The sequence below is a fragment of the Anomaloglossus baeobatrachus genome, chromosome 2 (genome assembly GCF_048569485.1).
Source record: "Anomaloglossus baeobatrachus isolate aAnoBae1 chromosome 2, aAnoBae1.hap1, whole genome shotgun sequence".
In the NCBI taxonomy this organism is placed as follows: domain Eukaryota; kingdom Metazoa; phylum Chordata; class Amphibia; order Anura; family Aromobatidae; genus Anomaloglossus; species Anomaloglossus baeobatrachus.
The window spans coordinates 785,874,225-785,896,299 of NC_134354.1; the positions used below are offsets into that span (position 1 = coordinate 785,874,225).

Here is a 22,075-nt window from a genome sequence, read left to right on the forward strand (position 1 = left end):
TGTATTAAGGTGAAACTCTTTTAAAACGGTGTTAAGACACCAGGGCTGTGGAGTTGAAGTTCATTTTGGTGGAGTCGGTATAAAATGCTCCGACTCCTAAAATCTATAATAATTGGGTCCGGCGTGCAATGCAGAATGTGCTGAATGTTTTTTCATAGGAATTTGGGAAAGTTATGAAATGTCCTATAAATGTCTGTTCTATCCTGATCTAAGGCTACATTCACACACAGCGTTTTTGCTGTGTTTTGAGGATACGTTTGTCAGATCAGCTTTTTATAAAACCGCATCATCTGAAAGGTTTCTGAGCTCATAAATAATGCTTTCAATAGAAAAAGCAGATTAGAAAAACCCCACACAACCTGACTGCTCATTCTGTGTGAGGATCTGTTTTTGAGGCCTCCAGTTTCTCCAGGCCTTAGTGGAAAAAGTTCTGCAAGGTTACAAACTCAAAAAAAGAACAGGTTCTTGCCATTGTAAAGGACAATGCTTCACACATAAGTACAATTACACTGATGAATGGGAGTAATGAACAACAGCTAGAAGAAAATTTAGGATTCAGTATGTGTGAGATGGAGCTACAGCGCTGCTCATGTAACTGAGGAACAAGCAGATATTACAACAGAAGAACAGCAAAATGATACTTTAGAATGAGATGATCTTGTTGAAGCTGCTTCAAAACCCTTTCCTATTCATCACATGCGCTGTGTTGTGCACACGCTGCAGCTGGCAATAAGAGAGTCTGCAGAGGGACATGCTGGAAATCTGATTGAAAAAGTGAGGAAATTGGTTATTGCCGCCAGAACCCCTAAAATTGATTCCATCTTGGAGACGTGCTGGGAAAGGGGCAATTGTCGATCAAGCCACTCGGTGAGGCAGCACTTATTTAATGACTGAGCGATTGCTTGAACTAAAATCATTTCTTGTAGATATGGCGAACCCTTAGGTAACCCTAAATGAAGGTCAATGGACACAGGTGGCTGAATTGAAGGAATTGCTTAATCACCCATTAATCGCGACTAAAAAATTACAAGCTGAGGATTTAACTCCTGGCATTTTCATAAGGGAGTGGAAGAACTTGCTATTTTGCCTGTCCCAAAGAGGAGGTTTAATCGCAGATGGCATTTCTGCTTCAATGAAATGGAGAGAGACACTGATATTGGAAAATAAACTTCTTCTGGCAGCTGTTTATGTGGATCCAAATCATCATATACTGCTTGATGATCAACAGCTTAATAAAGGAAAAGAAGCTCTGACTGAGGTAGCAGTTAGGATGAGCGGCTACAGGTCTGCCAGGCGCAAGAGGACTTGGGTTCTAAAGTTGTAGCCAATAAATATATTTTGTTTTATCTAAATATCTTGATTATTGTTTCATAAAAATGATTAAATGCCTGATGTTCACATTGTACTACCGTGTTTCCCCAAAAGTAAGACAGTGTCTTACTTTCTTTTTACCCCCAAAAGTGCCACTATGTCTTACTTTCGGGGTATGTCTTATATTGGAAAAAATCCCACAGCAATCGCAGCAAGTCTCCATGCAATGTACCGTATGGGGACTTGCCGCGATTGCGCCCTAAGTGTACCGCAAGTTAAGGAAACTTAACCACCAGCGGCTACACATGAGGGCACTGAGGCTGTGTGATTTTGTATGTTGTCCATGGTCCTGATGGACCACGGACAATATTACTGCAACATTTCAACATTTCTCGGTAGCCGAGCGCTCAGCTGAGCGCCCGACCGCCGGCATGTGTCAGCTTTCAGCTGAGCGCTAAGCCGCCGGCAAGTCAGGGCGTTCAGCTGAGCACTCGGCCGCCGGCATGTTAGGGCGCTCAGCTGAGCGCTAAGCCGCCGGCATGTTAGGGCGCTCAGCTGAGCGCTTTGCCGGCGGCATGTCAGGGCTCTCAGCTGAGCGCTTTGCCGGCGGCATGTCAGGGCTCTCAGCTGAGCGCTTTGCCGGCGGCATGTCAGGGCTCTCAGCTGAGCGCTCGGCCGCCGGCATGTTAGGGCGCTCAGCTGAGCGCTTTGCCGGCGGCATGTCAGGGCTCTCAGCTGAGCGCTTTTGCCGGCGGCATGTCAGGGCTCTCAGCTGAGCGCTTGGCCGCCGGCATGTCAGGGAGCTCAGCTGAGCGCTTTGCCGCCGGCATGTCAGGGAGCTCAGCTGAGTGCTTTGCCGCCGGCATGTCAGGGCTCTCAGCTGAGCGCTCAGCCGCCGGCATGTCAGGGAGCTCAGCTGAGCACTTTGCCGGCGGCATGTCAGGGAGCTCAGCTGAGCACTTTGCCGCCGGCATGTCAGGGAGCTCAGCTGAGCGCTCGGCCGCTGTAACTGTACTGTAAAGAGGAAAAAAAATAAATACATTTTTACTACGTCTTACTTTCGGGGTACATCTTACATTAGCCGACCCCCCCAAAACCCCCACTACGTCTTACTATCGGGGGTGTCTTACTATCGGGGAAACATGGTACAATACATTTTTCACTTAAATATAAGCAATATATGTGGGAGTCGGAGTCTGTGCAAGGGAAATTGAGGAGTCGGAGTCGCAGGTTTGGCTTACCGACTCCACAGCCCTGTAATACATCACACATTTTGGTGAAGTGACAAGAGCAGCGCTTGAAAATGGTGCTCTCCGAAGGTAATACCGCCACTCACATTTAACCGCCACATGGTAAAGCCCATATAGCCTGCACTTCGGAGCGGCTCCAGACAGGGTCAGTGTTCACCCCATAGTTTTGGATTTCTGCGTTGAGTGCTCTCTTATCCTCCGGTACAGGTATCTGTCACCCTCGCTGTCCCTGGACTTCAGAGCGGTTCCCGCTGGGATCCGATTTTGCCTGATAGTTTCGGATTTTTGCGTTGCCCGCTCTCGTATCCGCCAGCACCCAGCGCGGGGGGGGGGGGGGGGGGGAGAGGTCTACTTTATATCCGTCACCCTCCTCCTCGTCTCCAGACTTCCATTTTCCATAGTTAATATAAATGATAAAATCGCGGCAAAGCTTCTAAAATAAGACAGAAGTAATTAGTCTTCACAGAGGAGCGTTTTGCTAATGAGCCCTCAGGACCCCGCCAGAAAAGACCCCCGGGGCCTTCATTCACTATTTTCCAAGCGGCACAATTAATGAGAATCTTAAAAGAATCTCAACTTTACACAGCGCAGGATGGGCGAAAGTCAGAGAGCGTGTCCTGCAGTGTAAAGGATGGTGGCCGACACAATGAAGTGTGTGTGTGTGTGTGTGTGTGTGTGTGTGTGTGTGTGTGTGTGTGTGTGTGTGTGTGTGTGTGTGTGTGTGTGTGTGTGTGTGTGTGTGTGTGTGTGTGTGTGTGTGTGTGTGTGTGTGTGTGTGTGTGGGGGGGGGGGGGGCAGCCTGGAACGATGAAGACCACGCTGCTTGGGAGAGTTCAGAAGTGGAAGACGACGAGCGGGAACGGCCATATCTCACCAAAAACAACAGATGCTGCACCGTGCCAGTCCAACCAGTTACCCTACCATTAGCCCTTACTGGGATACTCTTAAAGGGATATTCCAGCGTCACTGGATGGGTGATGACTCACACTGATCACCAGAAATAGGCTCCTGTGCACCGCCCGCGCTCTCTTTGCCAGGAGGAGTTGCACGGGGCGGTTGGATGTGACTATCACTGTCCAGAGATGGTCCATCTACTCCTCCTGGCCGTGGTGACGGGGGGAGCAGGGGGACACAAATCCATCGGTGAGGTCTCTATTAAGTGAAGACTCTCTCATACAGAAGCTCCTCCCCTTCCTCTGTTAGCTCTTCCTGGCAGCCAATAAGAACAGAGAAATAAAAAAAAAAAAAGATCAACCAGTGGAGCTGTGATATGGATACATCTTACATCTGCTCTTGGAGGTATGCCGGCTCATATCCACCCCGACAGCCGGTGTGACTAGTTCTCAGGCCTCACCCTGCTGACAGATCCTGGAAGGACTGCGGGGCGGGGGAGCGAGTCCCCATAAAAAGCCTGAATCACGGCAGATCCCATGTATAATGCAGCAGATCCCTCCGGAGAGCACAGGACGGATAATGTTACTGCTGTTAATTATTCATCCACCACTGTCCTGTTTGGCACGGAGCGTGCCATCAATATAGGAGGTCACCCAGCTTTCCGAGGCTCCTGAGCAGCAAATGTTCAGATACTCTGTTCTTGCATCTCTGCCGCCATTTTGATCGTGTCGTAGAATTCGGAATAGTCTCTGTACTGGCCCTTTAAGTGAAGCCTCGTTCAGGCGGTGACTGATATCCCTCTGGCTCAGTCGCCTCGAGCTGCGGCATTAATTGGTCTGAAGTCTGCGGTACAATGTGCCCGAGGGCGTCCGAGCACGGATTCTGTGAAACGCGCGGCTCCATACATCCCATCCATCAACGCCACTGGAGCCGGACCCCCAGAACACGCGGGAAGCAATTAGGATGGCACGAGAGCGTCCCCGAGGAGAGACCCCCCCCGTCCACAAATATACTGTATATACACATATATCCCCTGACCTGAAAACAATGGAAAGATGAATATTCTCCGGGCTGAGGCTGCAAAACTGCAGAAAATGACCGTACTTGTCAGGCACCGTGTGCATTATGGTGACCGCACAGGAGGCGCTGGGGCCCCGGTCACTGCCCATTACGGCCTCAGTGATGCGGATCATGAATGCCGCCATTAGACTGCCTGACGACGCGGTTTTCTTCAGTGTCCTACACGTCTGCCAACATCAGAACCGGCAGTGCAAAAACGTATCGGACAATGGTGCAGATCCTGCGTATAAGGCGGTGTTCACACGCTGAAATTTGCAGCAATTTTGCAAAAATGAGGACATTTTTGCAACGTTTCTGGGTAAAAAAAATAAATAACACCGTGAGCAGTCTTGGTCATCACAGGTGAATCAGTCCAACTGCTACATTGTAGCGGCCCCCCAGCTTCCGGACCACCCGCTACTTTGCATTACAGCCAACTCCGTGAGTCTGGTCACAGCTGAAGTTTTGTTACAATTGTATCCAATCCTTGTGACATCAGGGACTCCAAACTGATACATTGTAGCAAACTGGATACAATGTAACAAAGTCTCAGCTGTGAGAAGGCGGCGGCGGCTCGTGTGCTGGCATTCCTGTACAATAGGCGGCCTCATCCCTGGCACATTCCTCTGTGTCGTCGGCAGGAAGACACCCGGCTACGTCATCAGAGACCTCAGAGTCTACAGAGCCGAAATCATCGGCAGCACTTGGGCGAAATCCTGCAGGACAGACCCCCCCCCCCCCCTTACATGCTGCCGAGGATCCGGCCAACATGACACGAGTGAACGATGCCTCAATGCAATTGTCTCTGTGTGGCACTTGTCAGTGCAGCAGTTTGTGCTCCAGAGCTGTAATCATTGGCTAGGCCGTGTGCTGGAGAGAGACTTTGGTGGCGATTCACAAAGATGGCGAGGGGACGTTGGGCGTGATATTTTTCCGATGAATTTGAGCCACTATGGCGTGCTGGAGAGATAATGGCTGCAAGACCAAAGTAGCCCCAAAAATGGTAAAACTGACTTGTGCCCCAGCGCCCCCCACAGGAGACGCGCTCCATCGCTCTCTGCGGCCGTATTCACCCCTCCTGTATGAGCCTGTCGGCAGCGCTGGCACACTGTAACGCAGCCGCCCCCGTTCTGGAGCAGCACATTATAGGGGGTGATGTATAGAGCCCCCCGGACACTGGATCTCAGCTCCGGACAGATCTATCGATCAACTCCCAAGCCCCTGCCAAGAAATTACATTCCCAGCCCCCGAGAGTCTCGTCCGTCCGGGTAATGGATATACTGGGCCATTCTGGGAGGAGGCCGCCTCTTCCGCTAAAGGTTCCTGGAAGTCTTGGGGGTCGGGACATTCACCATCCTGGTCCTGCAGACCCTCCACAGCTGCCCGCACATCCCCCCCCGAACCCCATATACAAGTGTGTAGGGCCCAGGCCAGCGCTTGTCTTGGGGATAAGGAGCTGCCGTAAACCTCGGGCGGCTGCTTATCTCCCCTGAAAATAAAAGGATGAGTACAGTCGAGAGACCCCCATACACCAGATCTAATGAAGGGGCATTAAAGGGTTACTGCCGCCTTATTAAATGACAAGTCTAGCCCTGAATAAATGACCCCTCGTAGGGTTAACGTCTCCACATCTCTGCTTGTTGTCAGTGAACGATGACAATAGAATTCATGCCTGACAATCCATCCGAGGTCCTGGGAAGCACAACTGGCCGAGGCGCTGGAACGTACGAGCGCAGCTCCTGGTGTCACCCCAACAATGGCTGCTCTGGATGGAATCCAGGATATTGGGGGGCATCCTCAGTTACCCTGGGGCTCTGCTCCCTCGCGGCTCCACGATGTGGTCAGTGGTGCCACCGCTTTGTCTCTGGCTCCCGCCGATCACATTTCTGCAGAAGAACAGCTGAATTCAGAGGAAGGAACATTATCCGGGGTGCGAGGAATTCCAGGATCGTCTGACCCCGGAGCGGCCCAAAGATTACAGGACCAATCTACTGACGGCTCTGGGTCCTGACGCCACTCAAATCCATGGGAGATACACAGTCTTATACTTCAGAGCAGAAATCGCAGTTCTGCTGCTTGGTGCTGGAACCAGCTGACGCTCTCCTTTAACTAAGCTAATCTTGTCTCCAAATTAGGCTACCTTCACACTTGCGTTAGTCGCAATCAGTTAACGGCTTGCGGTTTCCCATAGACTTGTATGGACGACAGATTGCAACTGTGTGCGTTGCATTCGCCGCGTGACGGATCAGTCGTGGAACAACTCCCCGTCGGGCGGCAGGTACGCAGCATGTTGCGTTTTTTGAGCGGCGGAATCTTTTTTTTCCACCGCGCATGCTCAGCTCGTGTTTAATCATTGAAATCAATATTTATCTCTCAGCGGCCGAACGATCAGCTGATTGGCCGGGAAAAGAGAAAAAAAAACAAAAAAGGATCGTTGTTTTGCAGCATCAGTCACACAACGGATTGTGACGGATGCAAAACGACGCACGTGTGAAAGTAGCCTGAGGTGTGCTCATGAAACTACAACTCCCAGCATACACTTTGCCATTAGTCTACACGGACACCGAAACAGCAGCACAGAGTGAGTCAGGAATAACACCGAATACAGAGATCAACACCAACCACAGATCACAATATAAATCCCCCGTCCACAGAGTGCCGGGACACCAGAGCCCCCCGCCCGGCTCATCCCATACAGCTCCAGTGCCCACACACGGCACTCACACGACGCTGATCATTGCAGTAAAATGATATCGATCATAGAAAAGTAACAGACGGAAGAAATGATGAAACCTTAAGTGGCCGCGCCGGGACCTGCGCACTGTGTCTGCAGCGGCCGCGCCGGGACCTGCGCACTGTGTCTGCAGCGGCCGCGCCGGGACCTGCGCACTGTGTCTGCAGCGGCCGCGCCGGGACCTGCGCACTGTGTCTGCAGCGGCCGCGCCGGGACCTGCGCACTGTGTCTGCAGCGGCCGCGCCGGGACCTGCGCACTGTGTCTGCAGCGGCCGCGCCGGGACCTGCGCACTGTGTCTGCAGCGGCTCGTAGATAGCAGACAGGTGCATGACAGGACGGAACATAGAGAGGAAACAGCACAGGCTGCAGAACGTGGATGAGAGCACGGGACAGAAGTAGACCACGACAGGTGCCTGCAATACAAATATCACCACAAAGGGGGCGCCGCAGGCCAAGGAGGCCGGGAAGACGGGGGGCGCCGCAGGCCAAGGAGGCCGGGAAGACGGGGGGCGCCGCAGGCCAAGGATGCGGTGGGGAAGGCGCCGCAGGCCAAGGAGGCGGTGGGGAAGGCGGGGGGCGCCGCAGGCCAAGGAGGCGGTGGGGAAGGCGGGGGGCGCCGCAGGCCAAGGAGGCGGTGGGGAAGGCGGGGGGCGCCGCAGGCCAAGGAGGCGGTGGGGAAGGCGGGGGGCGCCGCAGGCCAAGGAGGCGGTGGGGAAGGCGGGGGGCGCCGCAGGCCAAGGAGGCGGTGGGGAGACAGGGGCGCCGCAGGCCAAGGAGGCGGTGGGGAGACAGGGGCGCCGCAGGCCAAGGATGCGGTGGGGAAGGCGCCGCAGGCCAAGGATGCGGTGGGGAAGGCGCCGCAGGCCAAGGAGGCGGTGGGGAAGGCGGGGGGCGCCGCAGGCCAAGGAGGCGGTGGGGAAGGCGGGGGGCGCCGCAGGCCAAGGAGGCGGTGGGGAAGGCGGGGGGCGCCGCAGGCCAAGGAGGCGGTGGGGAGACAGGGGCGCCGCAGGCCAAGGAGGCGGGGAAGTATAGCTGGAGGATAGGGCTGATACGGGGAGCATAACCCAGTTTAGGGAGGGGGGGGGGTTAAAAGTTGGGACCCAAGGGGGGGCGTATTGGAGGGTGACCAAAGGAGTATAACCGGTGGGGGGGGGGGGGAATAGTATAACCGAGCAGGGAGGATGTGACCGGAGGAATATGAGGGGGGGGGCTGGGTAAGGTGACAGGAGGAGTACCGGGGGGACAGTCCGGGGACTGCACGCACATATCGGGGTGCAGCACACTGTCGGGGTCCCGGGTCCGCCGCACTCACCGCTCTGCTCTCCCAGGAAGACCAGCTTGAATTTCCTCAGCGGGTTCCCGAAGTCTCCTCCGGAGGACATGGCGGCGGAGGCCGGGGCGGGTGAGCGCGGAGCTGCCGGGGGAGGGGCGGCCTGGGGAGCGGGGACGACGCTGCCGAGAGAAGAGCCGCTTCCCGTGACCTCTCACACACTCCTGATGCGGAAACCCCGCCCCTACAGCCAACACACAGCCCAACCCTGCACGACCCAAAGGCCAGGCCCTGTCTCCATGGCAGCAGATCACCGCGACCAATAGGCGCGACATACAGTCTGCCAATCACTGGTGAGGAGGCGGGGCCAAACGTCCATTCCGGGCCGCCATTGAAAGTGTGGCATCAGTGAGTGAGTCAGGACGTGAGCGGGAGTAATGGTCTGACGTCACCAAAGCACAATAATAAACCGCAAAACTGTAATAACCCCGGATATGACGACACAGTGTATGTATGGACACCGAACTATCGTGTGGCTTCTTCAGCAATGGAGAAAAATGAACACATAGAATGTGACCGCTGCAGCCAATCACCCACCTAGTTGGTGCCACCTGCATATAAAAAATTATTTACTATGAGATTTGAGCCTTTTCTGGACTCTGTGCTGCACAATTGCAGCAAAAAAAGAGTCAACTGAGGATCCATCAGCGAGCTCCGTCAGTTTCTCTTAATTTATGAGCGCAGAACACATCAAAATGCCCCGAAAAGAAAACCTGTGCACAATATTTAATGAAACCGAACTGCAAAAATGATTTTTAGCCCCAAACACACGGAGCAAAACGAGAGTCCACAAAGGTGGACAACCCCTTTAAATATAATGATAGCGATGGTATCGCGTCTGCACGTTCCGGACGTCTCGGAGTAATAGTGACCGCTGCGGAATATCCCTTTAAGATCTTATTATTTTCATTTTTTAAGTCACTTTTCTATTTTTTTTCTCATTTGTGGTTTTTGTTGCGCTTTATTCACACGCGTCATCAACTCTGCACAAAATGACTAAAGAAAGGAGGAAACTGGGAAACGTTCAGGGAGCGCGTGGAAGGAGCCTAAAAAATAAAGCGCTGAGATCAGGATCAGCTTCTTGGCCTTGAGACCCCAACAAGCCGAGACTTATCGCTGACCCCAGCGATGGGAAGACCCCGATAGCTCAGACTTTTCTACCCTCTCTATGGGGCGGTTCGAGGGGTCACCTATTTCCTGCTAATAATTTAAAACTCAATTTGTCGGGTCTTAAAATGAAAAAAAAAAAATAACCATAAAGTCTCAGTTGGCCGACCCCGGCCTCCAGAACCCCTCTGCTAATGACTGCTGCCCTCTCTGTGACCGCTGCAGCCAATCAAAGTGTGCTGATTAGTTGCAGTGGTCACCTGAGGAGCAGTCAGATGATTTTTTTTCTTCTTGATGTTTTTAGCATCTTCCCCATATTCAGACTTCAAAGAATCAAGTGAGAAAATCCAAGAAAGTAATTTGCCTCCTTCAAGATGGCGGCGCAAAACAACCGGCCTTTAACTCCGTGACGTCAGCAGGTGGAAGACGCTGATAGGAGGAAACTACAGGATGGCCGCTATTGGTCACCCGTCGCTTTCTTCTCTGGTAGCAGGGTAGGCGTGTTCTCTGTGTCCGGAGGGCGGGGTTTAGAGCGTAGTTCGGTTGCAGTGAGCAGAGCGGACGCCACGTTACTGGCTGTCACTTCCGGGTGATGTCATCGGAGATCTTTGCTCCACAAAGTGCCATCATCAGCAGTGGGCGGGGCCAGAGCTAGGGCGGGGTCGGGTCACGTGATATTGATCTTGTGGCACTAAAAGTATCAGCATCACCGCTCCATCACAGAGAGCGGAATATAAGATGCAGGAGTGTATGTAATCACACAGCTACACATAGCATTCATATAGTATCTGATGACGCTCTGTTATGGGGGATCTACGGATGACGCTCTGTTATGGGGGATCTATGGATGACGCTCTGTTATGGGGGATCTGTGGATGACGCTCTGTTATGGGGGATCTGTGGGTGACGCTCTGTTATGGGGGATCTGTGGAGGACGCTCTGTTATGGGGGATCTGTGGATGACGCTCTGTTATGGGGGATCTGTGGAGGACGCTCTGTTATGGGGGATCTGTGGATGACGCTCTGTTATGGGGGATCTGTGGATGACGCTCTGTTATGGGGGATCTGTGGAGGACGCTCTGTTATGGGGGATCTGTGGATGACGCTCTGTTATGGGGATCTGTGGATGACGCTCTGTTATGGGGGATCTGTGGTGACGCTCTGTTATGGGGGATCTGTGGAGGACGCTCTGTTATGGGGGATCTGTGGATGACGCTCTGTTATGGGGGATCTGTGGAGGACGCTCTGTTATGGGGGATCTGTGGATGACGCTCTGTTATGGGGATCTGTGGATGACGCTCTGTTATGGGGGATCTGTGAATGACGCTCTGTTATGGGGGATCTGCGGATGACGCTCTGTTATGGGGGGGATCTGTGGATGACGCTCTGTTATGGGGGATCTGTGGGTGATGCTCTGTTATGGGGGATCTGTGGATGACGCTCTGTTATGGGGGATCTGTGAATGACGCTCTGTTATGGGGGATCTGCGGATGACGCTCTGTTATGGGGGGGATCTGTGGATGACGCTCTGTTATGGGGGAGCTGTGGGTGACGCTCTGTTATGGGGGGGATCTGTGGATGACGCTCTGTTATGGGGGATCTGCGGATGACGCTCTGTTATGGGGGAGCTGTGGGTGACGCTCTGTTATGGGGGATCTGGGGATGACGCTCTGTTATGGGGGGATCTGTGGGTGACGCTCTGTTATGGGGGATCTGGGGATGACGCTCTGTTATGGGGGGATCTGTGGATGACGCTCTGTTATGGGGATCTGTGGATGACGCTCTGTTATAGGGGATCTATGGATGACGCTCTGTTATAGGGGATCTGTGGATGACGCTCTGTTATGGGGGATCTGTGGATGACGCTCTGTTATAGGGGATCTGTGGATGACGCTCTGTTATGGGGGATCTGTGGATGACGCTCTGTTATGGGGGATCTGTGAATGACGCTCTGTTATGGGGGATCTGCGGATGACGCTCTGTTATGGGGGGGATCTGTGGATGACGCTCTGTTATGGGGGGATCTGTGGGTGACGCTCTGTTATGGGGGATCTGTGGATGACGCTCTGTTATGGGGGGATCTGTGGGTGACGCTCTGTTATGGGGGGATCTGTGGGTGACGCTCTGTTATGGGGGATCTGTGGATGACGCTCTGTTATGGGGGGGATCTGTGGATGACGCTCTGTTATGGGGGGATCTGTGGGTGACGCTCTGTTATGGGGGATCTGTGGGTGACGCTCTGTTATGGGGGATCTGGGGATGACGCTCTGTTATGGGAGGATCTGTGGATGACGCTCTGTTATGGGGATCTGTGGAGGACGCTCTGTTATAGGGGATCTGTGGATGACGCTCTGTTATGGGGGATCTGTGGATGACGCTCTGTTATGGGGGATCTGTGGACGACGCTCTGTTATGGGGGATCTGTGGGTGATGTTCTGTTATGGGGATCTGTGGATGACGCTCTGTTATGGGGGGATCTAAGGATGATGCACTGTTATGGGGGATCTGTGGATGATGCACTGTTATGGGGGATCTGTGGATGACGCTCTGTTATGGGGATCTGTGGATAACACTCTGTTATAGGGGATCTGTGGATGACGCTCTGTTATGGGGGATCTGTGGATGACGCTCTGTTATGGGGGATCTGTGGGTGACACTCTGTTATGGGGGATCTGTGGATGACGCTCTGTTATGGGGGATCTGTAGGTGATGCTCTGTTATGGGGGATCTGTGGATGACGTTCTGTTATGGGGGATCTGTGGGTGACGCTCTGTTATGGGGGATCTGCAGGTGACACTCTGTTATGGGGGATCTGTGGGTGACGCTCTGTTATGGGGGATCTGTGGATGACGCTCTGTTATGGGGGGATCTGTGGGTGACGCTCTGTTATGGGGGATCTGTGGGTGACGCTCTGTTATGGGGGATCTGCGGATGACGCTCTGTTATGGGGGATCTGTGGGTGACGCTCTGTTATGGGGGATCTGCGGATGACGCACTGTTATGGGGGAGGATCTGTGGGTGACGCTCTGTTATGGGGGATCTGTGGGTGACGCTCTGTTATGGGGGATCTGTGGATGACGTTATGTTATGGGGGATCTGCAGGTGACACTCTGTTATGGGGGATCTGTGGGTGACGCTCTGTTATGGGGGATCTGTGGATGACGCTCTGTTATGGGGGATCTGCAGGTGACACTCTGTTATGGGGGATCTGTGGGTGACGCTCTGTTATGGGGAATCTGCGGATGACGCTCTATTATGGGGGATCTGTGGGTGACGCTCTGTTATGGGGATCTGCGGATGACGCTCTGTTATGGGGGATCTGTGGGTAACGCTCTGTTATGGGGGATCTGCGGATGACTCTCTGTTATGGGGGATCTGTGGGTGACGCTCTGTTATGGGGGATCTGTGGGTGACGCTCTGTTATGGGGGATCTGTGGGTGACGCTCTGTTATGGGGGATCTGTGGATGACGCTCTGTTATGGGGGATCTGTGGGTGACGCTCTGTTATGGGGGATCTGTGAATGACGCTCTGTTATGGGGGATCTGTGGGTGACGCTCTGTTATGGGGGATCTGTGAATGACGCTCTGTTATGGGGGATCTGTGGATGACGCTCTGTTATGGGGGATCTGTGGATGACGCTCTGTTATGGGGGATCTGTGGGTGACGCTCTGTTATGGGGGATCTGTGGATCACGCTCTGTTATGTGGATTCTGGGGATGACGCTCTGTTATGGGGGATCTGTGGACGACGCTCTGTTATGGGGGATCTGTGGGTGACTCTGTTATGGGGATCTGTGGATGGCGCTCTGTTATGGGGGATCTGTGGACGACACTCTGTTATGGGGGATCTGTGGGTGACTCTGTTATGGGGATCTGTGGATGACGCTCTGTTATGGTGGATCTGTGGATGACGCTCTGTTATGGGGGATCTGTGGATGACGCTCTGTTATGGGGGATCTGTGGATGATGCACTGTTATGGGGGATCTGTGGATGACGTTCTGTTATGGGGATCTGTGGAGGACGCTCTGTTATGGGGATCTGTGGAGGACGCTCTGTTATAGGGGATCTGTGGATGACGCTCTGTTATGGGGGATCTGTGGATGACGCTCTGTTATGGGGGATCTGCAGATGACACTCTGTTATGGGGGATCTGTGGATGACGCTCTGTTATGGGGGATCTGTGGATGACGCTCTGTTATGGGGGATCTGTGGATGATGCTCTGCTATGGGGGATCTGTGGACGACGCTCTGTTATGGGGGATCTGTGGGTGACTCTGTTATGGGGGATCTGTGGATGGCGCTCTGTTATGGGGGATCTGTGGATGACGTTCTGTTATGGGGATCTGTGGATGACGCTCTGTTATGGGGGGATCTAAGGATGATGCACTGTTATGGGGGATCTGTGGATGATGCACTGTTATGGGGGATCTGTGGATGACGCTCTGTTATGGGGATCTGTGGATAACACTCTGTTATAGGGGATCTGTGGATGACGCTCTGTTATGGGGGATCTGTGGATGACGCTCTGTTATGGGGGATCTGCAGATGACGCTCTGTTATGGGGGATCTGTGGATGACGCTCTGTTATGGGGGATCTGTGAATGACGCTCTGTTATGGGGGATCTGCGGATGACGCTCTGTTATGGGGGGGATCTGTGGATGACGCTCTGTTATGGGGGAGCTGTGGGTGACGCTCTGTTATGGGGGGGATCTGTGGATGACGCTCTGTTATGGGGGATCTGCGGATGACGCTCTGTTATGGGGGAGCTGTGGGTGACGCTCTGTTATGGGGGGATCTGTGGGTGACGCTCTGTTATGGGGGATCTGGGGATGACGCTCTGTTATGGGGGGATCTGTGGGTGACGCTCTGTTATGGGGGATCTGGGGATGACGCTCTGTTATGGGGGGATCTGTGGATGACGCTCTGTTATGGGGATCTGTGGATGACGCTCTGTTATAGGGGATCTGTGGATGACGCTCTGTTATAGGGGATCTGTGGATGACGCTCTGTTATGGGGGATCTGTGGATGACGCTCTGTTATAGGGGATCTGTGGATGACGCTCTGTTATGGGGGATCTGTGGATGACGCTCTGTTATGGGGGATCTGCGAATGACGCTCTGTTATGGGGGATCTGCGGATGACGCTCTGTTATGGGGGGGATCTGTGGATGACGCTCTGTTATGGGGGGATCTGTGGGTGACGCTCTGTTATGGGGGATCTGTGGGTGACGCTCTGTTATGGGGGATCTGGGGATGACGCTCTGTTATGGGAGGATCTGTGGATGACGCTCTGTTATGGGGATCTGTGGAGGACGCTCTGTTATAGGGGATCTGTGGATGACGCTCTGTTATGGGGGATCTGTGGATGACGCTCTGTTATGGGGGATCTGTGGACGACGCTCTGTTATGGGGGATCTGTGGGTGATGTTCTGTTATGGGGATCTGTGGATGACGCTCTGTTATGGGGGGATCTAAGGATGATGCACTGTTATGGGGGATCTGTGGATGATGCACTGTTATGGGGGATCTGTGGATGACGCTCTGTTATGGGGATCTGTGGATAACACTCTGTTATAGGGGATCTGTGGATGACGCTCTGTTATGGGGGATCTGTGGATGACGCTCTGTTATGGGGGATCTGTGGGTGACACTCTGTTATGGGGGATCTGTGGATGACGCTCTGTTATGGGGGATCTGTAGGTGATGCTCTGTTATGGGGGATCTGTGGATGACGTTCTGTTATGGGGGATCTGTGGGTGACGCTCTGTTATGGGGGATCTGCAGGTGACACTCTGTTATGGGGGATCTGTGGGTGACGCTCTGTTATGGGGGATCTGTGGATGACGCTCTGTTATGGGGGGATCTGTGGGTGACGCTCTGTTATGGGGGATCTGCGGATGACGCTCTGTTATGGGGGATCTGTGGGTGACGCTCTGTTATGGGGGATCTGCGGATGACGCACTGTTATGGGGGAGGATCTGTGGGTGACGCTCTGTTATGGGGGATCTGTGGGTGACGCTCTGTTATGGGGGATCTGTGGATGACGTTATGTTATGGGGGATCTGCAGGTGACACTCTGTTATGGGGGATCTGTGAATGACGCTCTGTTATGGGGGATCTGCGGATGACGCTCTGTTATGGGGGGGATCTGTGGATGACGCTCTGTTATGGGGGGATCTGTGGGTGACGCTCTGTTATGGGGGATCTGTGGGTGACGCTCTGTTATGGGGGATCTGGGGATGACGCTCTGTTATGGGAGGATCTGTGGATGACGCTCTGTTATGGGGATCTGTGGAGGACGCTCTGTTATAGGGGATCTGTGGATGACGCTCTGTTATGGGGGATCTGTGGATGACGCTCTGTTATGGGGGATCTGTGGACGACGCTCTGTTATGGGGGATCTGTGGGTGATGTTCTGTTATGGGGATCTGTGGATGACGCTCTGTTATGGGGGGATCTAAGGATGATGCACTGTTATGGGGGATCTGTGGATGATGCACTGTTATGGGGGATCTGTGGATGACGCTCTGTTATGGGGATCTGTGGATAACACTCTGTTATAGGGGATCTGTGGATGACGCTCTGTTATGGGGGATCTGTGGATGACGCTCTGTTATGGGGGATCTGTGGGTGACACTCTGTTATGGGGGATCTGTGGATGACGCTCTGTTATGGGGGATCTGTAGGTGATGCTCTGTTATGGGGGATCTGTGGATGACGTTCTGTTATGGGGGATCTGTGGGTGACGCTCTGTTATGGGGGATCTGCAGGTGACACTCTGTTATGGGGGATCTGTGGGTGACGCTCTGTTATGGGGGATCTGTGGATGACGCTCTGTTATGGGGGGATCTGTGGGTGACGCTCTGTTATGGGGGATCTGCGGATGACGCTCTGTTATGGGGGATCTGTGGGTGACGCTCTGTTATGGGGGATCTGCGGATGACGCACTGTTATGGGGGAGGATCTGTGGGTGACGCTCTGTTATGGGGGATCTGTGGGTGACGCTCTGTTATGGGGGATCTGTGGATGACGTTATGTTATGGGGGATCTGCAGGTGACACTCTGTTATGGGGGATCTGTGGGTGACGCTCTGTTATGGGGGATCTGTGGATGACGCTCTGTTATGGGGGATCTGCAGGTGACACTCTGTTATGGGGGATCTGTGGGTGACGCTCTGTTATGGGGAATCTGCGGATGACGCTCTATTATGGGGGATCTGTGGGTGACGCTCTGTTATGGGGATCTGCGGATGACGCTCTGTTATGGGGGATCTGTGGGTAACGCTCTGTTATGGGGGATCTGCGGATGACTCTCTGTTATGGGGGATCTGTGGGTGACGCTCTGTTATGGGGGATCTGTGGGTGACGCTCTGTTATGGGGGATCTGTGGGTGACGCTCTGTTATGGGGGATCTGTGGATGACGCTCTGTTATGGGGGATCTGTGGGTGACGCTCTGTTATGGGGGATCTGTGAATGACGCTCTGTTATGGGGGATCTGTGGGTGACGCTCTGTTATGGGGGATCTGTGAATGACGCTCTGTTATGGGGGATCTGTGGATGACGCTCTGTTATGGGGGATCTGTGGATGACGCTCTGTTATGGGGGATCTGTGGGTGACGCTCTGTTATGGGGGATCTGTGGATCACGCTCTGTTATGTGGATTCTGGGGATGACGCTCTGTTATGGGGGATCTGTGGACGACGCTCTGTTATGGGGGATCTGTGGGTGACTCTGTTATGGGGATCTGTGGATGGCGCTCTGTTATGGGGGATCTGTGGACGACACTCTGTTATGGGGGATCTGTGGATGACGCTCTGTTATGGTGGATCTGTGGATGACGCTCTGTTATGGGGGATCTGTGGATGACGCTCTGTTATGGGGGATCTGTGGATGACGTTCTGTTATGGGGATCTGTGGATGACGTTCTGTTATGGGGATCTGTGGAGGACGCTCTGTTATAGGGGATCTGTGGATGACGCTCTGTTATGGGGGATCTGTGGATGACGCTCTGTTATGGGGGATCTGCAGATGACACTCTGTTATGGGGGATCTGTGGATGACGCTCTGTTATGGGGGATCTGTGGAGGATGCTCTGTTATGGGGGATCTGTGGAGGATGCTCTGTTATGGGGGATCTGTGGATGAAGCTCTGTTATGGGGGATCTGTGGATGATGCTCTGCTATGGGGGATCTGTGGACGACGCTCTGTTATGGGGGATCTGTGGGTGACTCTGTTATGGGGGATCTGTGGATGGCGCTCTGTTATGGGGGATCTGTGGATGACGTTCTGTTATGGGGATCTGTGGATGACGCTCTGTTATGGGGGGATCTAAGGATGATGCACTGTTATGGGGGATCTGTGGATGATGCACTGTTATGGGGGATCTGTGGATGACGCTCTGTTATGGGGGATCTGTGGGTGACGCTCTGTTATGGGGGATCTGTGGATGACGCTCTGTTATGGGGGATCTGTGGGTGATGCTCTGTTATGGGGGATTTGTGGATGACGCTCTGTTATGGGGGATCTGTGGGTGACGCTCTGTTATGGGGGATCTGCAGGTGACACTCTGTTATGGGGGATCTGTGGATGACGCTCTGTTATGGGGGATCTGTGGATGACGCTCTGTTATGGGGGGATCTGTGGGTGACGCTCTGTTATGGGGGATCTGTGGGTGACGCTCTGTTATGGGGGATCTGCGGATGACGCTCTGTTATGGGGGATCTGTGGGTGACGCTCTGTTATGGGGGATCTGCGGATGACGCTCTGTTATGGGGGATATGTGGGTGACGCTCTGTTATGGGGGATCTGTGGGTGACGCTCTGTTATGGGGGATCTGTGGATGACGTTCTGTTATGGGGGATCTGCAGGTGACACTCTGTTATGGGGGATCTGTGGGTGACGCTCTGTTATGGGGGATCTGTGGATGACGCTCTGTTATGGGGGATCTGCAGGTGACACTCTGTTATGGGGGATCTGTGGGTGACGCTCTGTTATGGGGGATCTGCGGATGACGCTCTATTATGGGGGATCTGTGGGTGACGCTCTGTTATGGGGGATCTGTGGATGACGCTCTGTTATGGGGGATCTGTGGGTGACGCTCTGTTATGGGGGATCTGTGGGTGACGCTCTGTTATGGGGGATCTGCGGATGACGCTCTGTTATGGGGGATCTGTGGGTGACGCTCTGTTATGGGGGATCTGCGGATGACGCTCTGTTATGGGGGATCTGTGGGTGACGCTCTGTTATGGGGGATCTGTGGAGGGCGCTCTGTTATGGGGGGATCTGTGGATGACGCTCTATTATGGGGGATCTGTGGATGACGCTCTGTTATGGGGGATCTGTGGGTGACGCTCTGTTATGGGGGATCTGCGGATGATGCTCTGTTATGGGGGATCTGTGGGTGACGCTATGTTATGGGGGATCTGCGGATGACGCTCTGTTATGGGGGATCTGTGGATGACGCTCTGTTATGGGGGATCTGTGGGTGACGCTCTGTTATGGGGGATCTGCGGATGACGCTCTGTTATGGAGGATCTGTGGGTGACGCTCTGTTATGGGGGATCTGCGGATGACGCTCTGTTATGGGGGATCTGCGGATGACGCTCTGTTATGGGGGATCTGTGGATGACGCTCTGTTATGGGGGATCTGTGGGTGATGCTCTGTTATGGGGGATCTGTGGGTGACGCTCTGTTATGGGGGATCTGCGGATGACGCTCTGTTATGGGGGATCTGTGGGTGATGCTCTGTTATGGGGGATCTGTGGATGACGCTCTGTTATGGGGGATCTGTGGATGACGCTCTGTTATGGGGGATCTGCGGATGACGCTCTGTTATGGGGGATCTGTGGATGACGCTCTGTTATGGGGGATCTGCGGATGACGCTCTGTTATGGGGGATCTGGGGATGACGCTCTGTTATGGGGGATCTGGGGATGACGCTCTGTTATGGGGGATCTGTGGGTGACGCTCTGTTATGGGGGATCTGTGGGTGACGCTCTGTTATGGGAGATCTGTGGGTGACGCTCTGTTATGGGGGATCTGCGGATGATGCTCTGTTATGGGGATCTGTGGGTGACGCTCTGTTATGGGGGATCTGTGGATGACGCTCTGTTATGGGGGATCTGTGGATGACGCTCTGTTATGGGGGATCTGCAGGTGACACTCTGTTATGGGGGATCTGTGGAGGACGCTCTGTTATGGGGGATCTGTGGATGACGCTGTGTTATGGGGGATCTGTGGATGACGCTCTGTTATGGGGGATCTGTGGGTGACTCTGTTATGGGGGATCTGTGGATGGCGCTCTGTTATGGGGGATCTGTGGATGACGTTCTGTTATGGGGATCTGTGGATGACGCTCTGTTATGGGGGGATCTAAGGATGATGCACTGTTATGGGGGATCTGTGGATGATGCACTGTTATGGGGGATCTGTGGATGACGCTCTGTTATGGGGGATCTGTGGGTGACGCTCTGTTATGGGGGATCTGTGGATGACGCTCTGTTATGGGGGATCTGTGGGTGATGCTCTGTTATGGGGGATTTGTGGATGACGCTCTGTTATGGGGGATCTGTGGGTGACGCTCTGTTATGGGGGATCTGCAGGTGACACTCTGTTATGGGGGATCTGTGGATGACGCTCTGTTATGGGGGATCTGTGGATGACGCTCTGTTATGGGGGGATCTGTGGGTGACGCTCTGTTATGGGGGATCTGTGGGTGACGCTCTGTTATGGGGGATCTGCGGATGACGCTCTGTTATGGGGGATCTGTGGGTGACGCTCTGTTATGGGGGATCTGCGGATGACGCTCTGTTATGGGGGATATGTGGGTGACGCTCTGTTATGGGGGATCTGTGGGTGACGCTCTGTTATGGGGGATCTGTGGATGACGTTCTGTTATGGGGGATCTGCAGGTGACACTCTGTTATGGGGGATCTGTGGGTGACGCTCTGTTATGGGGGATCTGTGGATGACGCTCTGTTATGGGGGATCTGCAGGTGACACTCTGTTATGGGGGATCTGTGGGTGACGCTCTGTTATGGGGGATCTGCGGATGACGCTCTATTATGGGGGATCTGTGGGTGACGCTCTGTTATGGGGGATCTGTGGATGACGCTCTGTTATGGGGGATCTGTGGGTGACGCTCTGTTATGGGGGATCTGTGGGTGACGCTCTGTTATGGGGGATCTGCGGATGACGCTCTGTTATGGGGGATCTGTGGGTGACGCTCTGTTATGGGGGATCTGCGGATGACGCTCTGTTATGGGGGATCTGTGGGTGACGCTCTGTTATGGGGGATCTGTGGAGGGCGCTCTGTTATGGGGGGATCTGTGGATGACGCTCTATTATGGGGGATCTGTGGATGACGCTCTGTTATGGGGGATCTGTGGGTGACGCTCTGTTATGGGGGATCTGCGGATGATGCTCTGTTATGGGGGATCTGTGGGTGACGCTATGTTATGGGGGATCTGCGGATGACGCTCTGTTATGGGGGATCTGTGGATGACGCTCTGTTATGGGGGATCTGTGGGTGACGCTCTGTTATGGGGGATCTGCGGATGACGCTCTGTTATGGAGGATCTGTGGGTGACGCTCTGTTATGGGGGATCTGCGGATGACGCTCTGTTATGGGGGATCTGCGGATGACGCTCTGTTATGGGGGATCTGTGGATGACGCTCTGTTATGGGGGATCTGTGGGTGATGCTCTGTTATGGGGGATCTGTGGGTGACGCTCTGTTATGGGGGATCTGCGGATGACGCTCTGTTATGGGGGATCTGTGGGTGATGCTCTGTTATGGGGGATCTGTGGATGACGCTCTGTTATGGGGGATCTGTGGATGACGCTCTGTTATGGGGGATCTGCGGATGACGCTCTGTTATGGGGGATCTGTGGATGACGCTCTGTTATGGGGGATCTGCGGATGACGCTCTGTTATGGGGGATCTGGGGATGACGCTCTGTTATGGGGGATCTGGGGATGACGCTCTGTTATGGGGGATCTGTGGGTGACGCTCTGTTATGGGGGATCTGTGGGTGACGCTCTGTTATGGGAGATCTGTGGGTGACGCTCTGTTATGGGGGATCTGCGGATGATGCTCTGTTATGGGGATCTGTGGGTGACGCTCTGTTATGGGGGATCTGTGGATGACGCTCTGTTATGGGGGATCTGTGGATGACGCTCTGTTATGGGGGATCTGCAGGTGACACTCTGTTATGGGGGATCTGTGGAGGACGCTCTGTTATGGGGGATCTGTGGATGACGCTGTGTTATGGGGGATCTGTGGATGACGCTCTGTTATGGGGGATCTGTGGGTGACTCTGTTATGGGGGATCTGTGGATGGCGCTCTGTTATGGGGGATCTGTGGATGACGTTCTGTTATGGGGATCT

The 22,075-nt window shown here is 53.7% G+C and overlaps 1 protein-coding gene across 1 annotated transcript in view; it reads right to left on the reverse strand.

Annotated features, from left to right (window-relative positions):
• RAB6A (RAB6A, member RAS oncogene family) overlaps positions 1-8,767 on the reverse strand; it is a 12,561-nt gene extending 3,794 nt beyond the window's left edge. Inside the window, exon 1 of the mRNA XM_075333989.1 lies at positions 8,562-8,767. Within this exon, the coding sequence (XP_075190104.1) occupies positions 8,562-8,631 (70 nt within the window). The 5' untranslated portion in view covers positions 8,632-8,767. The remainder of the gene's footprint in view (positions 1-8,561) is intronic.
• Between the last annotated feature and the right edge of the window lie 13,308 nt (positions 8,768-22,075).